General features: G+C 46.8%; 1 protein-coding gene across 1 annotated transcript; it reads left to right on the top strand.

Annotated features, from left to right (window-relative positions):
- Nucleotides 1–5292: 5292 nt before the first annotated feature.
- LOC136626189 (glutathione S-transferase omega-1-like) lies at nucleotides 5293–14127 on the top strand. Its single transcript, XM_066601016.1, has 7 exons — nucleotides 5293–5347; nucleotides 5431–5486; nucleotides 8944–9052; nucleotides 9194–9416; nucleotides 10725–10826; nucleotides 12131–12237; nucleotides 13863–14127. Exons 2-7 carry the CDS (start codon nucleotides 5456–5458, stop codon nucleotides 14017–14019), a joined length of 729 nt encoding a protein of 242 aa, XP_066457113.1. The 5' UTR covers nucleotides 5293–5347; nucleotides 5431–5455; the 3' UTR covers nucleotides 14020–14127.
- The last annotated feature ends 10175 nt before the right edge of the window (nucleotides 14128–24302 follow it).

The raw sequence follows: 24302 nt of genomic DNA, 5'->3' as shown, positions 1-24302 counted from the left end.
TAGGCCTAATGCCCAAGGACTGATTTCCGCCGCGTTTTAGGCAGCGGAACCTAATAGCTGGTATTGCAGGCAAAGTTCCCATTCATTTCAATAGGAAATTTGCTTGTAATACCAACTCTAACCACTGCAGTGAAAACAGAGCTGTCTGTTTCCTGCAGAGATCTACTCAGTACACAAGCAGATTGGCAAGTATCCTTGGCAGCAGACCACTACTAATAGTCTATCCTCCAGGTTGTCCCGTTAAATGAAAAGATGGCTATAGATGAAGATATGTAAATGGTTATCACAGAAGTATGTATGAGGACTTTTGACAGAACAGGGGAAGCGAGGTCCAATACTGCGCTTCCAGGTCAAGATGTTTTCTGTTGAGTTTAAGGAATGGTGAGTTCTCTAAACTGGGAAAGGAAAGGGTTACATGACTATTGAGCTTGTGTGACTTTCCGCTATTATGGGATGGAGCTTGTGAGTTGTTGCTGGGGGGCATATACAGCAAGACTAACTTGTTTACCGCACACAACATGATCTGCAGTCTCACTGCAAAGAACCATGCAAAATGGTGAACATATGTTTTTCCTCAGTATCTCTAAAGTAACCACGACTTCATAAGATTTTCGTGTGAACGCCAGATAAACACCAGTACCAAATTAACTCGGGCGAAGCCGGGTATATCAGCTAGTTACAAATAAAGTACACTTGGAAGGCTTTTGTCACACGGGATAATATGGCACATTACTTTGGGGAGTAAACAAGGAAAAAATGTTAAAACTGACGTGGCAATAAGGACAACTACACAAGAGACAATACAGATACAAAGTATAGAAGAAAAGTGCAACACATAGAGATTAGAACATAGAAGAGGCCATGATCAGGTGTCTTTCCTCAGTCGAGATACATGACGCATGTTGGTGTCCCTGTGTAATTTTGGAACACACCTCCGCCAGACGTTTATTGAACTGCTGTAGCGGCAAACAACAGAAGATGGTAAACTTGTCCGGATGGCTCCTCAAGTCATCGTAAAGAGTGTAGAATTGCTTCTTGCACTCACACTGTGACACCAGAGGATGCACCCAGAACCACCTCCTAATACTAGTAATAGGAATGTTACTACCATGTTTCCCCGAAAATAATACCCACTCGATAATAAGCCCTACCCTGATTTTCAAGGGGGATTGAAATATAAGCACAACCCCAAAATAAGCCCTAGCCACACTAAATGAAAAAAAAGCAATACTCAGCTAGCAGGTGCCGTCCACTTACCGCCCGCTGGTCTTCGGAGTTCCAGACTGAGGGCTCTTTCCCACAAGTATATATTGGCCGTCCGCTTTCACGGCTGGCTGATATACGCTGTGATCTGATGCATTGGATTCCAATGCATCAGATGTAGAGATGAGCGAGCACCAAAATGCTCGGGTGCTCGTTACTCGGGACGAAATTATCGTGATGCTCGAGGGTTCGTTTCGAGTAACGAACCCCATTGAAGTCAATGGGCGACTCGAGCACTTTTGTATATCGCCGATGCTCGCTAAGGTTTTCATTTGTGAAAATCTGGGAAATTCAAGAAAGTGATGGGCACGACACAGAAACGGATAGGGCAGGCGAGGGGCTACATGTTGGGCTGCATCTCAAGTTCCCAGGTCCCACTATTAAGCCACAATAGCGGCAAGAGTGCCCCCCCCCTCCCAACAACTTTTACTTCTGAAAAGCCCTCATTAGCAATGGATACCATAGCTAAGCACCACACTACCTCCAACAAAGCACAATCACTGCCTGCATGACACTCCGCTGCCACTTCTCCTGGGTTACATGCTGCCCAACCCCCCCCCCCCCCGCACGACCCAGTGTCCACAGCGCACACCAAAGTGTCCCTGCGCAGCCTTCAGCTGCACTCATGCCACACGCTGGCCTCATAGCCACACCACCCTCATGTTTATTTATAAGTGCGTCTGCCATGAGGAGGAACCGGAGGCACACAGTGCAGAGGGTTGGCAGGGCTAGGCAGCGACCCTCTTTAAAAGGGGCGGGGCGATAGCCCACAATGCTGTACAGAAGCAATGAGAAATATAATCCTGTGCCACCGCCATCAGGAGCTGCACACGTGGGCATAGCAATGGGGAACCTATGTGCCACACACTATTCATTCTGTCAAGGTGTTTCTGCATGCCTCAGTCAGACTGGGGTTCTTTAGAAGTGGACACATGCAGTTACAACTCCGTGTGGACCGACAGCATGGGTGGCTCCGTGGAACCCACCGGCTGTACATACAGAAGTGAATACAAATCACAAAGAATTACTCAGTAGCAGATATAAAACTTGTATGAAAGATGCAGAAAATGTTTAATACAGTATCCTACATGATCACTTAAGTCTGCTTACCTCCAAGTCGAGTCCATTCACAAACCATTCAATGCCCAGAAAGTTGACGGCCATGTCTGCATCCCCACTATACACCAGGATGCGATACTTCTGCAGAGTAGGATAAATAGCAGATAATGGCTGTCCAAAAAAAATTGTGCAACACTGCTAAAAGCAGCCTCAACAGTACTGCACACGGTCAGATGTGGCCCTAAGAAGGACCATTGGGGTTCTTGAAGCCTAAAATACTCCTAACACTCTCCCTATAGCAGCTCCGGCATCAGCAGCACTTTCCCTGAACTATGTCAGAATGCATCTGTGGCGAGCCGCGGGAGGGGCCGACTTTTATATTCGGGTGACATCTGATCTTCCCAGCCACTCACTGCAGGGGGGTGGTATAGGGCTTGAACGTCGCAGGGGGAAGTTGTAATGCCTTCCCTGTCTTTCTATTGGCCAGAAAAGTGCGCTAACGTCTCAGAGATGAAAGTGAAAGTAACTCAAACATCACGTGGTACTCGTCTCGAGTAACGAGCATCCCGAACACGCTAATACTCGAACGAGCATCAAGCTCGGACGAGTACGTTCGCTCATCTCTAATCAGATGACATGGCAGTATTCCTGAGACATAAAAGTGTCAGCGCTTAGCTCCACCCCATCCCGCCCCCTCCTATTGCAAAGAACGAGCTGGGAGGAGAGCAGAGGTGAGCCTGCGATGGGGAGGGAGGGGAAAGGGGCGACGGCATGGTGAACTCAGCGCATATGCCATGCCGTGTAAACGGGCGCACAAAGTTTCTACGCCCCAAATGATAGAGTATATATGTCCGTGGGAAAGAGCCCTGATATCGCCCTCTCCTATGTAAATGCTTTTTTTCATTTTCCTTGCCCAGGTGTTGGACTTTGCATTTCTCCCTGTTAAATAGCATTCTGTTAGTCGCCGCCCGCTGTGCAGACTTGTTTAGATCTTTTTGCCGCCTCCGTCTTCTCCAGCGTAATGCTCCTTTTAACCTAACAAGAACCCACGATTCTCGTTTGCCTGAGCGAATAAGCTGGTGACTTTCTGCCCGATACCGCATCCCATCACTTCAGTAAAGTTGCAATCCTAAGGCGCGGTTTCCGGATCGGCTAGTGTTTCCCATTGTTTTCAAAGAGAAACTTTGCATCACACGCCGTTTTTTCTGTCCCATTGAAAACAAAGGACGATGCGATTCGAAGGAACGCTCAAAGACAGGACGTATTAACATAGTATGTTAGGCTGAAGGGAGACAATGTCCATCTAGGTCAGCCTGTTTCCACCCCCCTTGTTGATCCAGAGGAAGGCAAAAAAAAAACAATGAGGCAAAAGCCAATTAGCTCCCTTGGAGGAAAAAAATCCTTCCCGACTCTATAATGGCAGTCACAATAATCTCTGGATCCACAACCCCGCTGGTTATTTAATGTCTATGTCCTGTAATATCATAGCGCTCTAGAAAGGCATCTAATCCCCTCTTAAACTCCTCTATGGATTTCGCCATCACTACATCCTCATGGGGTTAATATGCGTGTGGGATTTGTCCATCTCGCAATGCAATATCTTGCATGATTTTCACAGCCGTGTGAATCGTCACATGTCCTAAGCACTCGAAGCGACACCACTAATTATTTTCAATGGGGCTGGCAAAAACATTGCATGCAAGTGTGATGCGATGTTTTCCATTGACAACAATGGGAAGCAAAAAAACGCCTCGCATGTTCCCGAGTGCGATATTGGGCCAAGTTTCATGCCCCGAAATCGCACTTGCCTGTGTGGAATTAGCCTGAGTGGCGTTCTTGAGTGCAGGTCACAGCGTTTCTACCGCACGCCATCATTGTGATGGATGATGAGGTGTGTTAAAAAACACAAAAATGCACAAAAATAGATGGATAGCACTAGAAAATCCCAGCATTAAAAATGTCGCATTTGAGCGCAGGTTTGCAAGGCCCCATTGAAATCAATGGGAATGTTGTACTGCGATTAGCACAGTCTTCCAAACTCTGCTTTAGGCTGGATTCAGACAATCGTATATCGGCTAGGTTTTCACGCCAAGCCGATATACGATGTCCTCATCTGCAGGGGGGAGCCTGGAAGAGCCAGGAGCAGTGCTCTAAGCTCCCGCCCCCTCTCTGCCTCCTCTCCACCCCTCTGCACTATTTGCAATTAGGAGAGGCGGGACGGGGCAGGGCTAATTTGCGCTAACTTAGCCCCGCCCCCAGCCCGCCTCTTTTCATTGCAAGTAGTGCAGAGGGGCGGAGAGGGGGTGGAGAGGAGGCGGAAAGGGGGCGGGAGCTCAGTTCCTGCTCTTGGCTCTTCCATCCCAACCCCCCCCCCCCTTCAGATGAGGACACCGTATATCGGCTCGGCGTGAAAACCGAGCTGATATGCGTTCATCTGAATCCACCCTTAATCGCGGTAAAAAGCGTCCGGTGTGAGAGCGGTCTAAGTTGTATATTTTTGCCTGGCCCTTTACTCCTCTTCCATGGTGATTATCTCACTGACCAATCACAGTACATCGCTGTGCGACGCTGCTGGAGGTTCTGCACTCCAATACTGCAAGTACAGGAAACCGCATGTGAATGTGAGGTTTCTTACACCCTCCGTAGGCGGATATTAATGGGTAATAGCCCTCAACAATCTGCAGTGACCAGAGAGTCTAGTAACGCATCCTATAGCTCCATGTCACTCAGACCTTGGAGAGGAATGAAGCCAACGGGACTAGTGGGAAAAGCCCTCGCCTGTACCGATCTACTGGATGCGGCACATTAACCATTCATATTGCTTTAGAGTAAACTTTTTGCAGTGTTATTGCCTGTTTGTGATTATATGTCTGAGCCTGCATGTAATAATGAGTGTGCAGATGGAGCAGATCTCCACCCAGAGGAGCTGGCTGGTTCTGGTTGGTCATTAGCAGGGAGGAGGCTCCTATATATACATATATGGACTGCAGGGAGAGCAGCACTAGTATATGCAATATCCTCTCTGGTATGGCAGGCTATGTATAATATACACAGAGCTGGTCACTACTGCATGCTATATACTAATATATGTATCTGCCTCTTATACAGGGATCTCCAGTGACAGTCTGCAGCAATGAGTGGATCACAGAGGAGTTTGGCCAAAGGTAAGTGTGAGATTGTAAAGGAACCTGTTGGGGATCTGAGCTTTCATGTTCTGATAGTGGTTACTAGATACATATATATTATATACAGTACACACATTCACATGGCTACAGTGACTGGCTGACTTTGGGGTAGGCAGGATAACTTCCATGCTAGGTGATACTGTTTGTAAACACTTGTTACATAACTAGATACTCTATAAAGTTGAATGAATGTAGTGCTGGTATGTGCACAGAGTTGACTTTGTGGTTTGGCACAACTCCTTGTCACTTGATATGAAACCTCTCAGCTCTTGATAAGCCTGTTATATGATCGCATGCAACAAAGTTAGTACTTCTAACAAATGTTAAACATGAAGGTGCTCATAAGACATGCCACTTGTGCTCCATTCACCTATCTGTCCCAGGTGGTTCAGTGATAGTATATAGCCAGGTACCCAGATCTCCCATTCAGGTGCTTAAGGTTTTCCTGGATGTGACAGATGGGCCCACATATTTTGATTGAAATGTGAACTGAGAGACATGTACACTCCTGCTCTGGGACATTCTGCTGGTCTGCAATTCGTGTTTATATCAAACTTACAGCAACAACATTAAAGGGGTTGTCCTGCGGCAGCAAGTGGGGTTATACACTTCTGTATGGCCATATTAATGCACTTTGTAATGTACATTGTGCATTAATTATGAGCCATACAGAAGTTATAAGAAGTTTTTCACTTACCTGCTCCATTGCTAGCGTCCTCGTTCCCATGGAGCCGACTAATTTTCGCCGTCTAATGGCCAAATTAGCCGCGCTTGCGCAGTCCGGGTCTTCTGCTTTCTTCAATGGGGCTCCGTGTAGCTCCGCCCCGTCACGTGCCGATTCCAGCCAATCAGGATGCTGGAATCGGCAATGGACCGCACAGAAGCCCTGCGGTCCACCGAGGAAGAAGATCCCCGCGGCCATCTTCATCAGGTAAGTAAGAAGTCACCAGAGCGCGGGGATTAAGGTAAGCACTCTCTGGTGTTCTTTTTTAACCCCTGCATCGGGGTTGTCTGCACCGAACGGAGGGGGGGGGGGTTGAGGAAAAAAAAAAACGTTTCGGCGCGGGACAACCCCTTTAACATCTTATATTTTGAAGGCTCTTATAATGCAGTAACAATGTTGCACCAACTGTTTACCATTTTGAGACCAATTTCGAGGTGATTCCTGTGCTGGTTTTATAGCTCACACTAATCCCCAATGGGTGTTGAAAAAGTTTGTGTAGCTGCACCAAGGAGTTAAAGGCTAGCTGTTGGCTAGGCTATGCTGGTGTGCTATGTCCACTGAGATTTCTGCAGACAGCTCTGTTCTCACTGCAGTGGTCAGTGTTGGTATTGCAGGCAAACTTCCCATTGAGATGAACGGGAACTCTGCCTGCAATACCAACTCTAACCACTGCAGTGAGAACAGAGCTGTCTGCTTCCTGAGGCAATCTGCTCAGTGCACAAGCTGATTGGTAAGTGGCCTGGGCAGCAGATTCCTGCTGATCCACTGATAGTCTGCTCTGCAGATTGTCCTGTCAAGTATTGGTGGCCTATTTCTTTAAACAAAAAAATATGGAAATAAATGAAGATGTGTACGTAGTTATCACAGAAACTTAAATGAGACTTTACTAGTACAGGGAAAGCGACGTGCAATACTGCCTTTCCAGGTCAAGACGTTTTCTGTTGCGTTTAAGGGTATGTTCTCTAAGCTATCAAAAGGAAAGGGTTAAATATTGATCTTGTGACTTGCTGTTCTTTTGGTATGTAGCTTGCAAGCTGATGCAATACGGAAGCCTAAGGCTGGCCCACAGGAGGATGACTTCCAGTGGAATATCCGCATTGGGCATTCTACTGCATATCAGCTAGAAAGTCTGCCTTGAAACCCTTCTCCGTTTTGAAGTGGGTTTAATTGCCAATACCTGTGTGAAGTTCACCCCCTCATTGAGGGGGGGCGAGCTCCGCAGCGGAGACGGCGCTAAAACTGACATGCTGCGGAACTGCATTCTGCACCACAAGTCACTTTCCGCACAGGTTTTGTTGGGCTTTTTCTACAGCTTGTTAATGGGCTTTCCAAAATCTCATCCACTTACTGCCACAGAATTCCCGTTCGAAGGGTCTGCAGTTTCTGCGGCAGTTCTGCCCTGTGTGAACCCCACCTAAGGGTGCTTTTACATAAGACTGATTATTCCACACTTATCTGCCCTCTTTAATTCTGCATCCGCACTGCTCTGCCAGGAATACTGCAGCAAACTCTGCATTTAGCCCTGTAGAATTTCAGGACTGCATATTCAGCAATGTTGCTGCAGAATATTCCACCCAGTGTGGCAGCGCCCTAAGGGTGTAGAACTATTCTACAAGATTAACTTAACCATACAGCGCTTGGTCCTGGGCTTTAACCCTGCACCACAGTATACTATAGCACAAGATTAAAGCTTCTATCGAGCAGGTCAGGTCCTTGGCTGTTTGTGACAGCAGAGGACCTGGAGGAGAAAGGCTTTTAACTGCGTCTGCCTTCTCTTTTGCAGGCTACATAGCGCTCAATAAGTGCTATGTAGTGAAGAGTAAGCGGATGTGCGGCTTCCGCTATTTGACCTGGTGATCACGCGGGTGCTCTCTGGTACAGCAAAGCTGCTGGCTCTTAGTAGACCCAGAAGAGCTTTAACAGTGGCTTCTGTCACTAGGGGATGTCAAAGTGTGAATTTTGTGCCTGAGGCTTATGGTTGAAGCCCAGAGACTCTCCACACAGTAAATCAGCTGTAGACTTGCCAAGACTGTTCTGATTATTCTCAGTTGTACCAGACTCTACTGGATTCCCCAAGGTAGAAGCTACCACTGCAGTGTCAGTAATGACTGCTCCAATGTCTCTAAGAACTGATGAGCTTATGGCCATCTCAGTTCTAACTATTAGACATGGTTGCATCTCTGGAACATGGGTAAAACCTTGGGTTCAACATTGCCTTTGCAACACTTTGGTCTTGGCGGGTTCCATCCCAAAGAGAACTGTTCCTGGAGCTTTCACTATTCTGCATCACATTATGCTTTGTACCAGTAATGCAAGCCCCATAGAGCGGGAATAGGGGGGGTGACCCATGTCCTGTGACTACACTGCATCTTGGCATAGTTGGGAAGACTGAATATTGGCTGAAGATGTTGCAATAGTAGTTCTGAAGGGGATGAACCAGACTGGAGTTCCAACTGATAAAGATTACAACTAGACTGGTGTTGTGCCTGCTACCAGTTCTGGATGCCATAACATTGCTTATGGCCTGCAGATACCTGTGTTATTACTAAGTGACGCTGTGGGGAATACAAACTGTCAAAACTGTACTGTGCATGACTGGCGACAAGCTACTGCAATCATCCACATATATTCAAACAAAAACTACCTTTTGGCTTACTGCACACTACATGATCTGCAGTCTCACTACTGTCATCTGTATACTGACTATTTCAGGCAGCCCAGCCCCAGGACCGGTACCAGAGGGACTAATTCGACTTTACAGCATGAGATTCTGCCCCTATGCCCAAAGAGCACGGCTTGTCTTGGCTGCCAAAGGAATCAAGTAGGCATATAGTCTTATACCACTTCTGACTACAGAAGTCGGACTCTTCTTAATATTGTAGTCTTATATTATGACTTCGGTGTAGCTGTCACTCATGTGTAGAAAGACTTCCTTCTACTAATGGATTCTTTCTCTGTCCAGACATGAAGTGGTCAACATCAACCTAAAAAACAAGCCGGAATGGTTTTTTGAGAAAAATCCTCTGGGATTGGTGCCTTGTCTAGAAACATCAGATGGCAAAATAATCTATGAATCTGCAATTGTCTGTGATTACCTGGATGAAGCCTTTCCCGGGAAGAAGCTGATTCCCACCGATCCCTATGAAAAGGCACAACAGAAGCTCCTCCTAGAGCACTTCTCTACGGTAGGAGATATATATATTAATGTACGTGATGTTAAATCTGAAAATAAGGTAAAGTGTTTACATTAACAGAGTTGGCAAGTATTACAAATTGTATTGGGTACTTGACTTGCAAATAGAACAAATCTTCAATGACTACTAGTCACCAACAGGCGTCTGGGCAGATTATAGGATAATAAGGGTAACCAACTCAATTTAAATATGTCCCTCCAGAGGTCCAGCCGCAGGACAGCATATTGATGTAGAGGATGTTCCAACACTAACCCACGCGCCTAGGTCCCCTGAAGGGAGAAACATGAAGGCCCGTGTCATGTTAAACCAATATTTTACCTGTTGAATCGGGCTAACCTAACAAAAAAGGAGGGGGAGTGGAATAAATAACAGTGAAGAAAAGCTTAAGGAAAAGAGAAGGTGGGATATTAAAGAAGGGGGATAGAGGGAGAAGGTAGGGTATCTAAGCTCTCGCAGCTTACTTGTGTAGAGGTTAAGATTAAGCTCCGTCTGTCGGTTACACTGGAGGGCTCCATCCCCGTCTCCTATGCCACCACCCTCTTCAAGCCATCTGGAGAAGGCAGGTGAACCCCCCCCCCCCCCCCTAAAGTCCAACCAGGTGGCCCATGTGCTGTATGTGCCAACTGGCGTCAGGCCCAGGTCTAAGTCCGATCTGACGAGTTCCTCCATGTATTTAATGAAGTCCAAGGCAGTCACCCAGGCCACCCTTGGGATCGCCCCCTCTTGTCTCCAATGTTGGGGCATGATATGCCGAATAGCCATAATGAAATGTCTCAGTAACCACTTTTTAGCATGGGAAAGAGATCCTGGCAACATGAAGAGGAGAGCGATCTTGGGGAACCGCAACAGGGGAGACGTGCATACGGCTCTGTACAGTCTGGCAACCTACATTAAGGGGAGTTTCAAGTTATTTCTTCTATATAGTTTGGGAACAGCGAGCCCAAACTAATGTAAAAGAAACATATACACTGCAGTGCCAGACTGCAGTTTCATGTTATAGCGGCAACACGTCACTCCCCCCTCTTTCCAAACCTACTTAGCCCCCAAACTTAACATTAGATTCTATGATTGAGTTGAGGTTCAAGAAACCATATGGTCCCTGGGTCTTAGTTGTATTCCAGTCAGACCACAGGAAGGTTACTATCTCATCAATACACTTTCCCCCACATAGGATTGAAGAGAGAGTAAAGTTTAAATATCTTGTTACCCAGCAGATTTAAACTTTCTCCTAGAATTGTATAGTTTATCATTAAGCAATGCCTCCCCTGATGAGTGACCCTTCTGTATGTCTGACTACAGGTTATCTCTGCACTGTACAAGATTTTATTTGCCAAAAAGGACAATCAAGATACATCTGAACTAAAGCTGCAGTTTTTTGAGAAATTTAAAGCCATTGAAGAGGTAAGAAATTGTCTTGACTCTGTAAAGGTACCTTCACATAAAACTATTAGCCAGATGGCTAGAAACAGAGAATTTGAACAATAGTCATTCTCTGTACAAGCCGCCACAGACAGGTGTGGGGGGGGGGGGGGGGGGATAATCTGCACATTAGTCGTTCGTTTTTAGCTCGCCTGAAAGTCATTCATTGATCAAACGTTGTCTGGTATAAAGTCACAAATCGCATTAGAATGACCTGTAAATGAGTGTCATGGGTTGAGAAAGTTGGCCCCCTGCTGATCTGATATTGATCTATTCTTGGGTTAGTCACTATGTACCCCATTGTGGACAATCTAACTTCCCTTTAACAAACATGCATGAAGACTTCATGCCATCTTTGGTACCCATTAAGAATGAACATGCCATATGTTACACAGGGGCACCTACTGCCTCATGTAAACCAGACAGCAGCTTCCTACAGTGCATAGAAGGGCTGATATAATGAACTGCACCACAGTGAGTTGTTAGCTCAGCATAAAGCACCCGTCTCGTTATTGGCGTAAATTCACATATACTCATAACAGCCAAGATTTTTCAACCAGAACCTCATCCACATGCTGCCAAGCAAGGGCGTAACTATAGAGGATGCAGTTGGGCTCGGGGGCCCATAAGGCCTCTCTTCTCCATATAGGGAGTGCAGTACTATGAATAAAGCATTGTAGCTGGGGGCCCTGTCACACATTTTGCATTGGGGCCTAGAAGCTTCAAGTTACGCCCCTGCTGCCAACGGTTTCCCATTGAAGTTGACCTAGGGTGCAAAACTTATACCTGACATAATGGGGGATTTTATCATTAACTTGATTGAAGTTGGTCTGAAACTGCAGATTTCAGCTACCTTTGTTTTGTCTGGTGGACTCTGCATTTTCCACAAGGACAAATCCAATCTGGTAATTTAGTAGGGATTTGCTGTGTAATTTCTGCATCAAATCTGACCCATATGCATGTACTCTATAAACTTACAGGGACCCTCTGGCCACCCCTGGCACCCATAGTCTAATGTGGCCCAGACTTTGCCCCTCGCTCTCACTTGTATGCACTTTATAGCAAAACTTACTTGACTGCTGCACACAAGAATTAATATCAAATGGATAAGGAATATGGTGACCCATAGAACACTATGTCCTCTGCTCCCTATTAACGTCTGATAAATGCCATATTGCAGTAGTGCCGTACACTGTATGAGACCTATGTGGATGCCCCCATCTACTTCAACAGCATGGAACGTAACACTACTGGGAGAGGTTGGTAATGCATCTCTTTATCTACAGGCACTGACCAAGAAGAACACCCCTTACTTTGGTGGAGAATCAGTGTCCATGATGGATTACATGATCTGGCCCTGGTTTGAACGGTTTCCTCTCTTTGATGTTCTAGAGTAAGATATAATTTTCTTCCTTGTAGTTCAACTCTTGTAGCATTACATGACTGGGCCTCTTATCACAATTAGTCTGACCTGCCAGAGTTCTACAGAAGTCTCTGGACCATAACCACTTAATGACCCTGGATGTAAACTTGCGTTCTGTGCATATGGGGTTAGTATAAAGGGACCCCAGGATGCAGCTGACATTGGTGATTTCCAGGCAGAAGTCACAATCGGCACTTATATCCTGGCTTCCATGGTGCAAGGAGTCTGGTAACAGGACACTGCAGCAGTCATACTGCTACCCAGAAGCCAGTGCTGGCTATCAGCTGCATCCCAGGGCCCCAGAAGAGGCGAGTAGACCCTCATTGGTTATTTTATGCAGAGCCCAGCTGTGGTATGGGGTTTTAATGACCAAATACCTCTTTTAATCGGTTAAACTAGACATTAATATATAAAATTTATGGGATTTCCTCTCCTTAGCAATAGTTGCAAAAGGATGTTGCAACTTTGCAATTGGCCAAGGACATCTATATGTCTGCCTGGAACTTTCCACTCTGTTTTCTTTTGTGATCAATCATTGCAGCCTCAGACCTATTTAGAGGCACAGGACTCAATTCTTATATCCATTGGGCTTGGATACAGTAGCTTAACTCTATGGTATTGCACCTCTAAATGGTGACGTCACCAAATGGTCATATAACAGCCTCACACTGGTGACTTACAGTGCAGTTCCCTCCAATGATCCCAGGTGATGTCTTATGTGATTGTAGTTATCCACCTTCCATTCTCTGGGCCCAGACCACCATGAAGACTACTACAGCTACAAACCTGCACTCACCATGCTGTTACCTCAAATAACCCTCTTGGCACCCTGCCATAGTACTCATGCCCTCCATACACTGATGCCCCACAAAGTAGTAATAAACCTTTGACACTCACCCTGCCAAGGTAATGACCACTTTCTGACTCTGAAAAATAATTATGCCTAATGCCTTTTGCTCCCCAAGTAACTGTTAGCACTACCATACATAGGTTTCCCAATATAATCATAGAGGTTTCCAGGTTACTAAAGATCAATCGCTAATAAAGTTAGGCAAACTTAAAATATACCTCACTTCTATTGACTGTTTCAAATGCTTATTTCCAAGCATCCTCCAGATGTTTCCTCAGCCTCTTGCTAGGGCAATCTATCACCTCGTCTATGCAAAGAACAGAAGAGGTCGGTGCTGGTGCACTTCATCTAAATCTGCTAGTCCGGCACCCAGTATTGTATGCGCATCAGCTTTCAGCATGACCAGCAGCTACTGTGGTTTTTTTTTTTTTTGTTTTTTTTTAATAACCTAGAGGTGGTCTGTCTTGGTGGTAACATGCAGTAAACAACCAGAGGGCAGAGGAATCAATAGGGATTATTTACTATTCAGAATATTCTGAGCAAACTTGGACTAGTAAAGCTTAAAGTTTAGCAGAGCCACTAATAAAAATGGTGCATTTTGAACTATAACTTTTGCACATTATTAAATAAGCCCCATTATCTGAAAAATGGAGCATTTTGGGGGGCAGTTAAGGGCCTACACTTAAAAATTTGTCAAATTTCAAGCTTTATTTAACATTTTACATTTCTTTTTCTTTAAACCTAGGTTTTTGGAGAAGACGCCATGTATCAATGCCTGGTACAAGCTCATGCTGCAGGACCCCGCTGTCAAAGAGACGTATACAGAGCCGGATGTTCTCCTCTCCTTCTACAAGCTGTATTCTCAGAACAGTGTAGATGCGGCTGATTATGGCCTTGACTAATCTCCTGGGTTACTGATCGTAGTATCTTTTGGTACTTGAATATCTTCTATTACATCTTCTGTATTACCTCAAAAGCAATTCAGGCTGTGATTAAATTAATATATTCAAGTACTGATGTCACTGTGTTCAATATACAATGTAAGGACAAGCCACTGATCATTCTGGAAAAGACCAACCCCGAAGTGTAGTTTCCAAAAAGTTAGCTGAGGTTGTCTTTTGGTTACTTTGCATGTGTGACGACTTGTTCTGGAATACTGTAGAGAAGATGAAGAATTGCAAATGGTATCTTACATGTAGTTGGAACTATTGCCACACTGGTTGGGCACCTCAGCAGATGTCTTGGGTGGCTTCCACTGAAGTGCTAATGCTTATGTGCAAGGTATTGGTTTTGACAACCTATTAAGGTTGTGCTCATCTGTCACCTTGTGGCTTTTGCAGGGTTTCTTGGAAAAACTGAATTAAACCCAAATGTGAATACAGCCTAAATCGGGCCAAGGATGAGTTCTGACCATACTAGAGTAGCATACAAGGCTGGAAATGCAAGTTGGATATTTCATTATAAAATTTGATACAATGGAGGCAGCTAATGGGGTTACTACGGTGTCCTTGAGGGGGTCCAGTCCTGGCTGATTCTATTGCCTTTGCCAGAAATATAGGTTGACTTCCTCTTCAAAGGAACAGCATTGTTGGCAAATGTAGGGAATTGGGCTGACCGTCATGGGAAGGGAAAAGCAGGAGAAACCAAGGCCAGACCTCTCCATTCTAGATGGCAAACACAGCGGGTCCCTCTTGTGTCACTGCTTTAACTTTATTTAAAACTATGTGGAAGAAAAACCTGCTGTCGTCACTATGGCTGGTGTCTTATTTTCTTACAAAGCTCCCTTTATGTTCGCAAGCAAGTTCCAACCCAAATCCAGTGTTTTGTGTTTATATGGGACACTACCACTGGAGTTGTGAATTTCCTTCCTATTCTGTACTGGACTGTGGAAGTATGTTGATACGTTAATTTTACATATTACAGAACAACCAAAATACAGGAAGGATTTCACCTCAAATGATCACAGCAGCAAAACCAAACCCTAAAATGTAACGTGTGCAATTGTATTAAAATCAAACAGTATAAAAGGTGTTTGTGTGTCTTGTATCACAGAAGCCTGTTTGTCTAATACAAGATTGCTAGTCAACATATTTACCTACTTGCCAGAGAGAACTTCAGCAGTATAGTCATCCCAATTCAGAATTAATCCATAGAAAACATTCAATAGGACTTTTTTTTCTTTTTTTTTTTTTTTTTTGCCCCTTAACTGACTTTTTGACCTTGGACATTCTATGGAGCAATGGAATTTTATCTATACTGTTAACTGTATATTAAACTCCCAATTTTTGTATCTTGAATAATCTTCAGTTAAAAAGGGTCTAGATCTTGTTAATTTAAGCTAAAGTGTCAATATGCATGGAAACCAGCTTTTGTACAAAGGGTTCCTTTTTAACCACCCAAAAAGTAGGGAGGTATGTGATGTCATGCCTGGTACACCACAAGCAGCTTTAGTACAGTTGTTCGACTGCCTCCTCTTCTGCCAGAGCCGGGCTCACTGGTGGATACCACTGTTGCAACCCTGCCTGGGGTTGGCAGCTATTGCAGGCCTGAATGGGGAGCCTGGTGCAGCCTTGCCTCTTTGCACTAACTTCTAGGACACACTGAGGTGAGCAGCATGCACGTCTTGTACACTATGCTTCATTATATGTCCCCCACCTGATGAGCTCAATCATGCAGGAATATGCAATCGGGAGGGGTAAGGGTTCTCCCATGGGATGGAATAAGCTGCAAGATACAGACTTTGTCAATCAGTACAGATTTCTTAATTTTTTTTTATTTTTTGGATCTTCTGTATGTTAAAAATTCCGCAGGATGTCCTTTAATTCTGCAGCAGAAGGCTTTTCCTCTGCAGAATTTAATCTTGTAGTTTTGCAGGAAAGATGTGTGGAACCCCAGCCCACTAGGAATAACCTTATGATGTAGAAATGACCATGTAGACTAATTCTATCCCATGTGAAACCACCTTGGCAGTACCTAGTAGGGAGACTTATAGCCATGCATGCTCTTCTGGGAAATTTAGGATGTAGGAGACACCATAGTGTTGTGAAATCAGACGAGTGCTGCAAAAGTTCTGTTATGTTCATCCGTGTTCTATCCTTAGCTCCCTGTTCTCGGTGTTTCCTACTGTAAATTGTGAGAACTGTCTCCATCTAGTGGACTAACCTTGCATTACATGTGTAAGAACTAGCCTTGACATAAGTGCATTTAGCAGAAAAGTGGGACAATATTACTTATGGGCCATAAGATGGCATTATTACTGTGTGAAAGGCTCTTAGTATCACTTGCTGTGTGAGGCCTAATTTCTTTCTGGACCGATACTATGTGCCAGCGGCAATAAATCCTAGAGTAACTTTTTATATGCTAAAAGATCTCCTATGGAATTTTAAAATGTATATATCAACTAACGGGATGCCTTCTATAACCCCATTGTTACCCCTGAGGATGCCAGGCTCCCTGGCAAAACATGTCAGGAGGAGGTTCTTTATTAGAGATGAGCGAGCACCAAAATGCTCAGGTGCTCGTTACTTGAGACGAACTTTCCGCGATGCTCGAGGGTTCGTTTTGAGTAACGAACCCCATTTAAGTCAATGGGCAACCTGAGCATTTTTGTATATCGCCGATGCTCGCTAAGGTTTTCATGTGTGAAAATCTGGGCAATTCAAGAAAGTGATGGGAACGACAACGGATAGGGCAGGCGAGGGGCTACATGTTGGGCTGCATCTCAAGTTCACAGGTCCCACTATTAAAGGGGTTGTCTCGCGGCAGCAAGTGGGTCTATACACTTCTGTATGGCCATATTAATGCACTTTGTAATATACATCGTGCATTAAATATGAGCCATACAGAAGTTATTCACTTACCTGCTCCGTTGCTGGCGTCCTCGTTGCCATGGTTCCGTCTAACTTCGGTGTCTTCTTGCTTTTTTAGACGCGCTTGCACAGATGGATCCTCTCTCTTCGGCTGGTCTTGGAAGCATCGGCGTTTTGGCTCCGCCCCCTTGTACGCATCATCGCGTAGCTCCGCCCCGTCACGTGCCGATTCCAGCCAATCAGGAGGCTGGAACCGGCACACGTCATGGGGCGGAGCTACGCGATGATGCGTACAAGGGGGCGGAGCCAAAACGCTGATGCTTCCAAGACCAGCCGAAGAGAGAGGATCCGTCTGTGCAAGCGCGTCTAAAAAAGCAAGAAGACACCGAAGTTAGACGGAACCATGGCAACGAGGACGCCAGCAACGGAGCAGGTAAGTGAATAACTTCTGTATGGCTCATATTTAATGCACGATGTATATTACAAAGTGCATTAATATGGCCATACAGAAGTGTATAGACCTACTTGCTGCCGCGAGACAACCCCTTTAAGCCACAATACCGGCAAGAGTGGGCCCCCCCCCCCCCCCCCAACAACTTTTACTTCTGAAATGCCCTCATTAGCAATGCATACCTTAGCTAAGCACCACACTACCTCCAACAAAGCACAATCACTGCCTTCCCCCCCCCCCCCCCCCCCCTGCATGACCCAGTGTCCACAGCGCACACCAAATTGTCCCTGCGCAGCCTTCAGCTGCCCTCATGTCACGCCACCCTCATGTCTATTTATAAGTGCGTCTGCCAGAGGAACCGTAGGCACACACTGCAGAGGGTTGGCACGGCTAGGCAGCGACCCTCTTTAAAAGGGGCGGGGCGATAGCCCACAATGCTGTACAGAAGCAATGAGAAATCCAATCCAGTGCCACCTCCATCTGGAGCTGCACACGTGGGCATAGCAATGGGGAACCTATGTGCCACACACTATTCATTCTGTCAAGGTGTCTGCATGCCCCAGTCAGACCGTGTTTTTTTATAAATAGTCACAGGCAGGTACAACTCCGCAATGGGAATTACGTGTGCACCCACAGCATGGGTGGCTCCCTGGAACCCACTGGCGGTACATAAAAATATCCCATTGCAGTGCCCATCACAGCTGAGGTAATAATGTAATGTTTAATGCAGGTGGGCTTCGGCCCACACTGCATGCCCCAGTCAGGCTGGGGTTCTTTAGAAGTGGACACAGATGCATTTACAACTCCCTGTGGACCCACAGCATGGGTGGGTGCCAGGAAGCCACCGGCGGTACATAAATATATCCCATTGCATTGCCCATCACAGCTGATGTTACGTCAGCTGTAATGCAGGTGGGCAAAAAATTAATTTGATTACACTGTAGGCAAGGGCCCACAAAAATTGGTGTACCAACAGTACTAATGTACCTGAGAAAAATTGCCCATGCCCAACCAAGAGGGCAGGTGAAACCCATTAATCGCTTTGGTTTATGTGGCTTAATTGGTAACTAGGCCTGGAGGCAGCCCAGTTAAAATAAAAATTGGTTGAGGTGAAAGTTTCAACGCTTTAATGAGCATTGAAACGTATAAAAATTGTTTACAAAAAATTATGAGTGAGCCTTGTGGCCCTAAGAAAAATTGCATGTTCGGCGTGATTACGTCAGGTTTCAGGAGGAGGAGGATGAATATTATACACAGATTGATGAAGCAAAAAGGTCCCCGTTTTGGATGGTGATAGAGAACGATGCTTCCATCCGCAGGTGCAGCCTACGTATTGCTTAGGTATCGCTGTTGTCCACTGGTGGAGAAGAGAAGTCTGGGGAAATCCAGGCTTTGTTCATCTTAATGAGTGTAAGCCTGTCGGTTGACAGGTGGGTACGCTTATCCGTGATGATTCCCCCAGCCACACTAAACACACTCTCTGACAAGACGCTAGCCGCAGGACAAGCAAGCACATCCAGGGCATACAGCGCGAGTTCAGGCCACGTGTCCAGCTTCAACACCCAGTAGTTGTAGGGGGCAGAGGCGTCACGGAGGATGGTCGTGCGATTGGCTACGTACTCCCTCATCATCCTTTTACAGTGCTCCCGCCAACTCAGCCTTGACTGGGGACCGGTGATACAGTCTTGCTGGGGAGCCATAAAGCTGTCAAAAGCCTTATAGAGTGTTCCCCTGCCTGGGCTGTACATGCTGCCTGATCTCTGTGCCTCCCCTGCTACCTGGGCCGCGGAAATGCGCCTTCGGCCACTAGCGCTGTCGGATGGGAAGTTTACCATCAGTTTGTCCACCAGCGCCCTGTGGTATAGCATCATTCTCGAACCCCTTTCCTCTTCGGGAATGAGAGTGGAAAGGCTCTCCTTATACCGTGGATCGAGCAGTGTGTACACCCAGTAATCCGTAGTGGCCAGAATGCGTGTAACGCGAGGGTCACGTGAAAGGCATCCTAACATGAAGTCAGCCATGTGTGCCAGGGTACCTGTACGCAACACATGGCTGTCCTCACTAGGAAGATCACTTTCAGGATCCTCCTCCTCCTCCTCCTGCCATACACGCTGAAAGGATGACAGGCAAGCTGCATCTGTACCCTCAGCAGTGGGCCAAGCTGTCTCTTCCCCCTCCTCCTCATGCTCCTCCTCCTCCTCTGGCCATACAAGCTGAAAGGATGACAGGAAAGCAGCATCTGTCCCCTCAGCAGTGGGCCAAGCTGTCTCTTCCCCCTCCTCCTCATGCTCCTCCCCCTCCTCCTCAACGCGCTGAGATATAGACATCAGGTTGCTCTGACTATCCAGCGACATACTGTCTTCCCCCGCCTCCGTTTCTGATTCCAAAGCGTCTGCCTTTATGCTTTGCAGGGAACTTCTCAAGAGGCATAGCAGAGGAATGGTGACGCTAATGATTGCAGCATCCCCGCTCACCATCTGGGTAGACTCCTCAAAGTTTCCAAGGACCTGGCAGATGGCTGCCAACCAGGCCCACTCTTCTGTAAATAATTGAGGAGGCTGACTTCCACTGCGCCGCCCATGTTGGAGTTGGTATTCCACTATAGCTCTACGCTGCTCATAGAGTCTGGCCAACATGTGGAGCATAGAGTTCCACTGTGTGGGCACGTCGCACAGCAGTCGGTGCACTGGCAGATTAAACCGATGTTGCAGTGTCCGCAGGGTGGCAGCGTGCGTGTGGGATTTGCGGAAATGTGCGCAGAGCTGGCGCACCTTTCCGAGCAGGTATGACAAGTGGGGGTAGCTTTTCAGAAAGCGCTGAACCACCAAATTAAAGACATGGGCTAGGCATGGCACGTGCGTGAGGCTGCCGAGCTGCAGAGCCTCCACCAGGTTACGGCCGTTGTCACACACGACCATGCCCGGTTGGAGGCTCAGCGGCGCAAGCCAGCGGTCCGTCTGCTCTGTCAGACCCTGCAGCAGTTCGTGGGCCGTGTGGCTCTTCTCTCCTAAGCTGAGTAGTTTCAGCACGGCCTGCTGACGCTTGCCCACCGCTGTGCTGCCACGCCGCGTGACACCGACTGCTGGCGACGTGCTGCTGCTGACACATCTTGATTGCGAGACAGAGGTTGCGTAGGAGGAGGAGGGTGGTTTAGTGGAGGAAGCATGCACCCCCGCAGATACCACCACCGAGCTGGGGCACGCAATTCGGGGGGTGGGTAGGACGTGAGCGGTCCCAGGCTCTGACTCTGTCCCAGCCTCCACTAAATTCGCCCAATGTGCCGTCAGGGAGATATAGTGGCCCTGCCCGCCTGTGCTTGTCCACGTGTCTGTTGTTAAGTGGACCTTGGCAGTAACCGCGTTGGTGAGGGCGCGTACAATGTTGCGGGAGACGTGGTCGTGCAGGCCTGGGACGGCACATCGGGAAAAGTAGTGCCGACTGGGAACCGAGTAGCGCTGGGCCGCCGCCGCCATCATGCTTTTGAAAGCCTCCGTTTCCACAAGCCTATACGGCAGCATCTCTAGGCTGATCAATTTTGCAATGTGCACGGTTAACGCTTGAGCGTGCGGGTGCGTGGCCTCGTACTTGCGCTTGCGCTCAAACAGTGGCGCTAGCGACGTCTGGACGCTACGCTGAGAGACATTGCTGGATGGGGCCGAGGACAGCGGAGGTGAGGGTGTGGGTGCAGGCCAGGAGACGGTACTGCCTGTGTCCTCAGAGGGGGGTTGGATCTCAGTGGCAGGTTGGGGCACAGGGGGAGAGGCAGTGGTGCAAACTGGAGGCGGTGAATGGGCATCGTCCCACCTTGTGGGGTGCATGGCCATCATATGCCTGCGCATGCTGGTGGTGGTGCCTCCCCAGCTGATCTTGGCGCGACAAAGGTTGCACACCTCTGTTCGTCGGTCGTCAGGCGTCTCTGTGAAAAACTGCCACACCGTAGAGCACCTTGACCTCTGCAGGGTGGCATGGCGCGAGGGGGCGCTTTGGGAAACAGTTGGTGGATTATTCGGTCTGGCCCTGCCTCTACCCCTGGCCACCGCACTGGCTCGGCCTGTGCCCACACCCTGACTTGGGCCTCCGCGTCCTCGCCCGCGTACACGTCCTATAGGCCTACCCCTACCCCTCAGCATGGTGTATTACCAGTAGTGCAGAAACAGAACGCTGTAATTAAATGTGCCGCTTATTGGCCTGTGGTTGGAGGCTGACTTCGTTTACGGAACGCCAGGAAATAATTTGGCGCACGCCTGCTGTAACACTTAGCTGGCTGTGTATTTATTTGTAGAACTACTACACCCAGCACACACAGACCCAGAACACTGAGCACAGTGACAGGCAGGCCAAATAGATTTTTTGCCCAATATTTTTTTGAAAAGGACCACTGCGTATATTCAATCAATAATATGTCTTCTGTCCCTGCCTCCACACTTCTGTCCCTGAACTATTACTGCCGGGCGCAATGCTCTGCACGGCCGATATACAAAAAAAAAAAAAAATGTGCACACTGCAAAAAGCAGCCTCCACACTACTGCACACGGTTAGATGTGGCCCTAAGAAGGACCGTTGGGGTTCTTGAAGCCTACAATAACTCCTAACGCTCTCCCTGCCTAAGCACTTTTGTCCCTGGAGTATTACTGCAGGGCGCAATGCTCTGCACGGCCGATATAGCAAAAAAAAAAAATGTGCAACACTGCAAAAAGCAGCCTCTACACTACTGCACACGGTTAGATGTGGCCCTAAGAAGGACCGTTGGGGTTCTTGAAGCCTACACTAACTCCTAACACTCTCCCTATAGCAGCTCCGGCACCAACAGCACTGTCCCTCAGCTATCTCACAAGGCATCTGAGGCGAGCCGCGGGAGGGGCCGATTTTTATACTCGGGTGACACCTGATCTCGCCAGCCACTCACTGCAGGGGGGTGGTATAGGGCTTGAACGTCGCAGGGGGAAGTTGTAATGCCTTCCCTGTCTTTCAATTGGCCAGAAAAGCGCGCTAACGTCTCAGAGATGAATGTGAAAGTAACACGAACATCGCGTGGTACTCGTTACGAGTAACGAGCATCCCGAACACGCTAATACTCGAACGAGTATCAAGCTCGGACGAGTACGTTCGCTCATCTCTATTCTTTATCTTAAACTCCTATCCATCAATGTAGTTCAGCTTGGCATAGCGCCTCATTCAGAGGATCAAAGTTCTCCCATTGTTTTCCATGGTGCTGGCTCTGCTGCCATCCCATTGAAAACAATAGGGGATATTGGAGAACGTTAGTACATACTGTGGTGTCGCGCGCGACTGTTTTGTCCTGCAGTTCTGGCTATATAATTTCCAGTAGAAATATTAAAAATAGATAAAATAAAACTGAACAAAAGTTTAAATTAAAACGGCAAATTCAAAAGTCTAATAATAACAATAGTACAACAGCCTAAGAAACTTTTTCTTTGATTACAAAAAAAACTAGTTTGAAACTTGTTAACATTACATTTCTATTTATCTTATACTGTATCTGATAAGGTCTGTGTAGAAACAAAACCCTAGCAATTTTTGTAAGTGCACTTTCACACGGCTGAAACAAATGCATGATCTTGGTGCGCTGCGTGACAAACTAATATGCATCGCAGGAGTGTGCGTGTATGGACTGAAGGAAAGAGTCATAGTGATTACTGATAGACACCAACTTCCTGGGTTGACTGCAGGAACACGGAGCTGGTATGTATAAACATTACACCCCTAGACTCATCAGGACTTGTCCTACAGCTCCATAACCTAGTTTATGGCGCTCACAGGGGTGATTAGGTTTAAAAAAAAAATTACCAAAGTTGAATGTTCATATTTGCTTTAGGGAGATGAGGAAAAGTGGTTGCCAGACACTTCAAATACAAGATGACTAATTGTTATTTCCAAAAACAGCAGTTTTGTTTCGCCTGTATACATTAGATTTTTAACATCCAATTGATATTAGTGAAATTTGCCACCAATTTTTAATGTGTCTCCCCATTAGTTAAACCACAATTTATATGAACTTCTTACTGGTCCTGGACTGACAGGCTCAGACTGGCACACAGGGAAACACTTGAATCTCCTGGTGGACCCTATGCCAGTGTGGGCCCCTAGTCCCCCACCACTCATAGAATGGTAGAGTAGGAAGGGGCCTCCAAAGTCATCAAGTCCAACCGCCTTCTCAGTGCAGGATCACGAAGTCATCCCAGACAGATGTCTGTCCAATCTCACTGGAACTGCACACATGATCTGTACATATTGGGTGAATGATGGTCCACAAATTCCTGCCTGCCCTGGATATGTGGCCATACACAAACATAGTCAACTTTCTATTGAAGTATATGGATAATGCAGCAGTGAGGAAACTCTGAATGGGGATCAGGTAATATTTGCATGTAGACTGTACAGTGGGCCTCCAGAATGAATTTTATTGGTGAGCCTTGGGCATCCCGGTCTGACACTGTGGACCACCAACAACCTTAATCCAGCTTTGGGTATGGAAAGTTGTCTTAAATAAAATGTATGATAAGGAAGATGGGACAATACCTCTGCAGCGCCACCTATTGGATGGCAGCATTCCTGCAAATCAATGTCTGACCTTTTATACAGGCCTTAACAAAAATTGGGAATTAAAAAACCAAGCCAGAACCCATACACAGACAGCTGTTTCGGGGTGTTTGCCCCCTCATCAGTGTGCAGTAGGAGGCTGGTGAGAGGCCTATGATGTGAGTTCGGAGGGGTAGCCTCACTCCTTAAGGAGAGCAGCTAGAAGGTGAGTGAGGAGACTTATAAGGCCATGCATACTCCTCTGGGTAATATGCAAATAAGGATGATGGAACAATACCTCTGCAGTGCCACCTATTGGATGGCAGCATTTCTACAAATCAATGTCCGACCCTTTTATACAGGTTTTAACAAAGCTTGGGAATTG

This window comes from Eleutherodactylus coqui, chromosome 4 (genome assembly GCF_035609145.1).
Source record: "Eleutherodactylus coqui strain aEleCoq1 chromosome 4, aEleCoq1.hap1, whole genome shotgun sequence".
Lineage (NCBI taxonomy): Eukaryota > Metazoa > Chordata > Amphibia > Anura > Eleutherodactylidae > Eleutherodactylus > Eleutherodactylus coqui.
This window is presented reverse-complemented; position numbering and strand designations above follow the sequence as displayed.

Bases quoted from the DNA above. Each gene is read 5' to 3' on its own strand.
- LOC136626189 (XM_066601016.1), top strand. From the start codon at position 5,456: ATGAGTGGATCACAGAGGAGTTTGGCCAAAG. The intron at 5,487-8,943 runs GTAAGTGTGAGA...TGACTATTTCAG, and splicing joins ACAGAGGAGTTTGGCCAAAG to GCAGCCCAGCCCCAGGACCG. The intron at 10,827-12,130 runs GTAAGAAATTGT...CTTTATCTACAG, and splicing joins AATTTAAAGCCATTGAAGAG to GCACTGACCAAGAAGAACAC.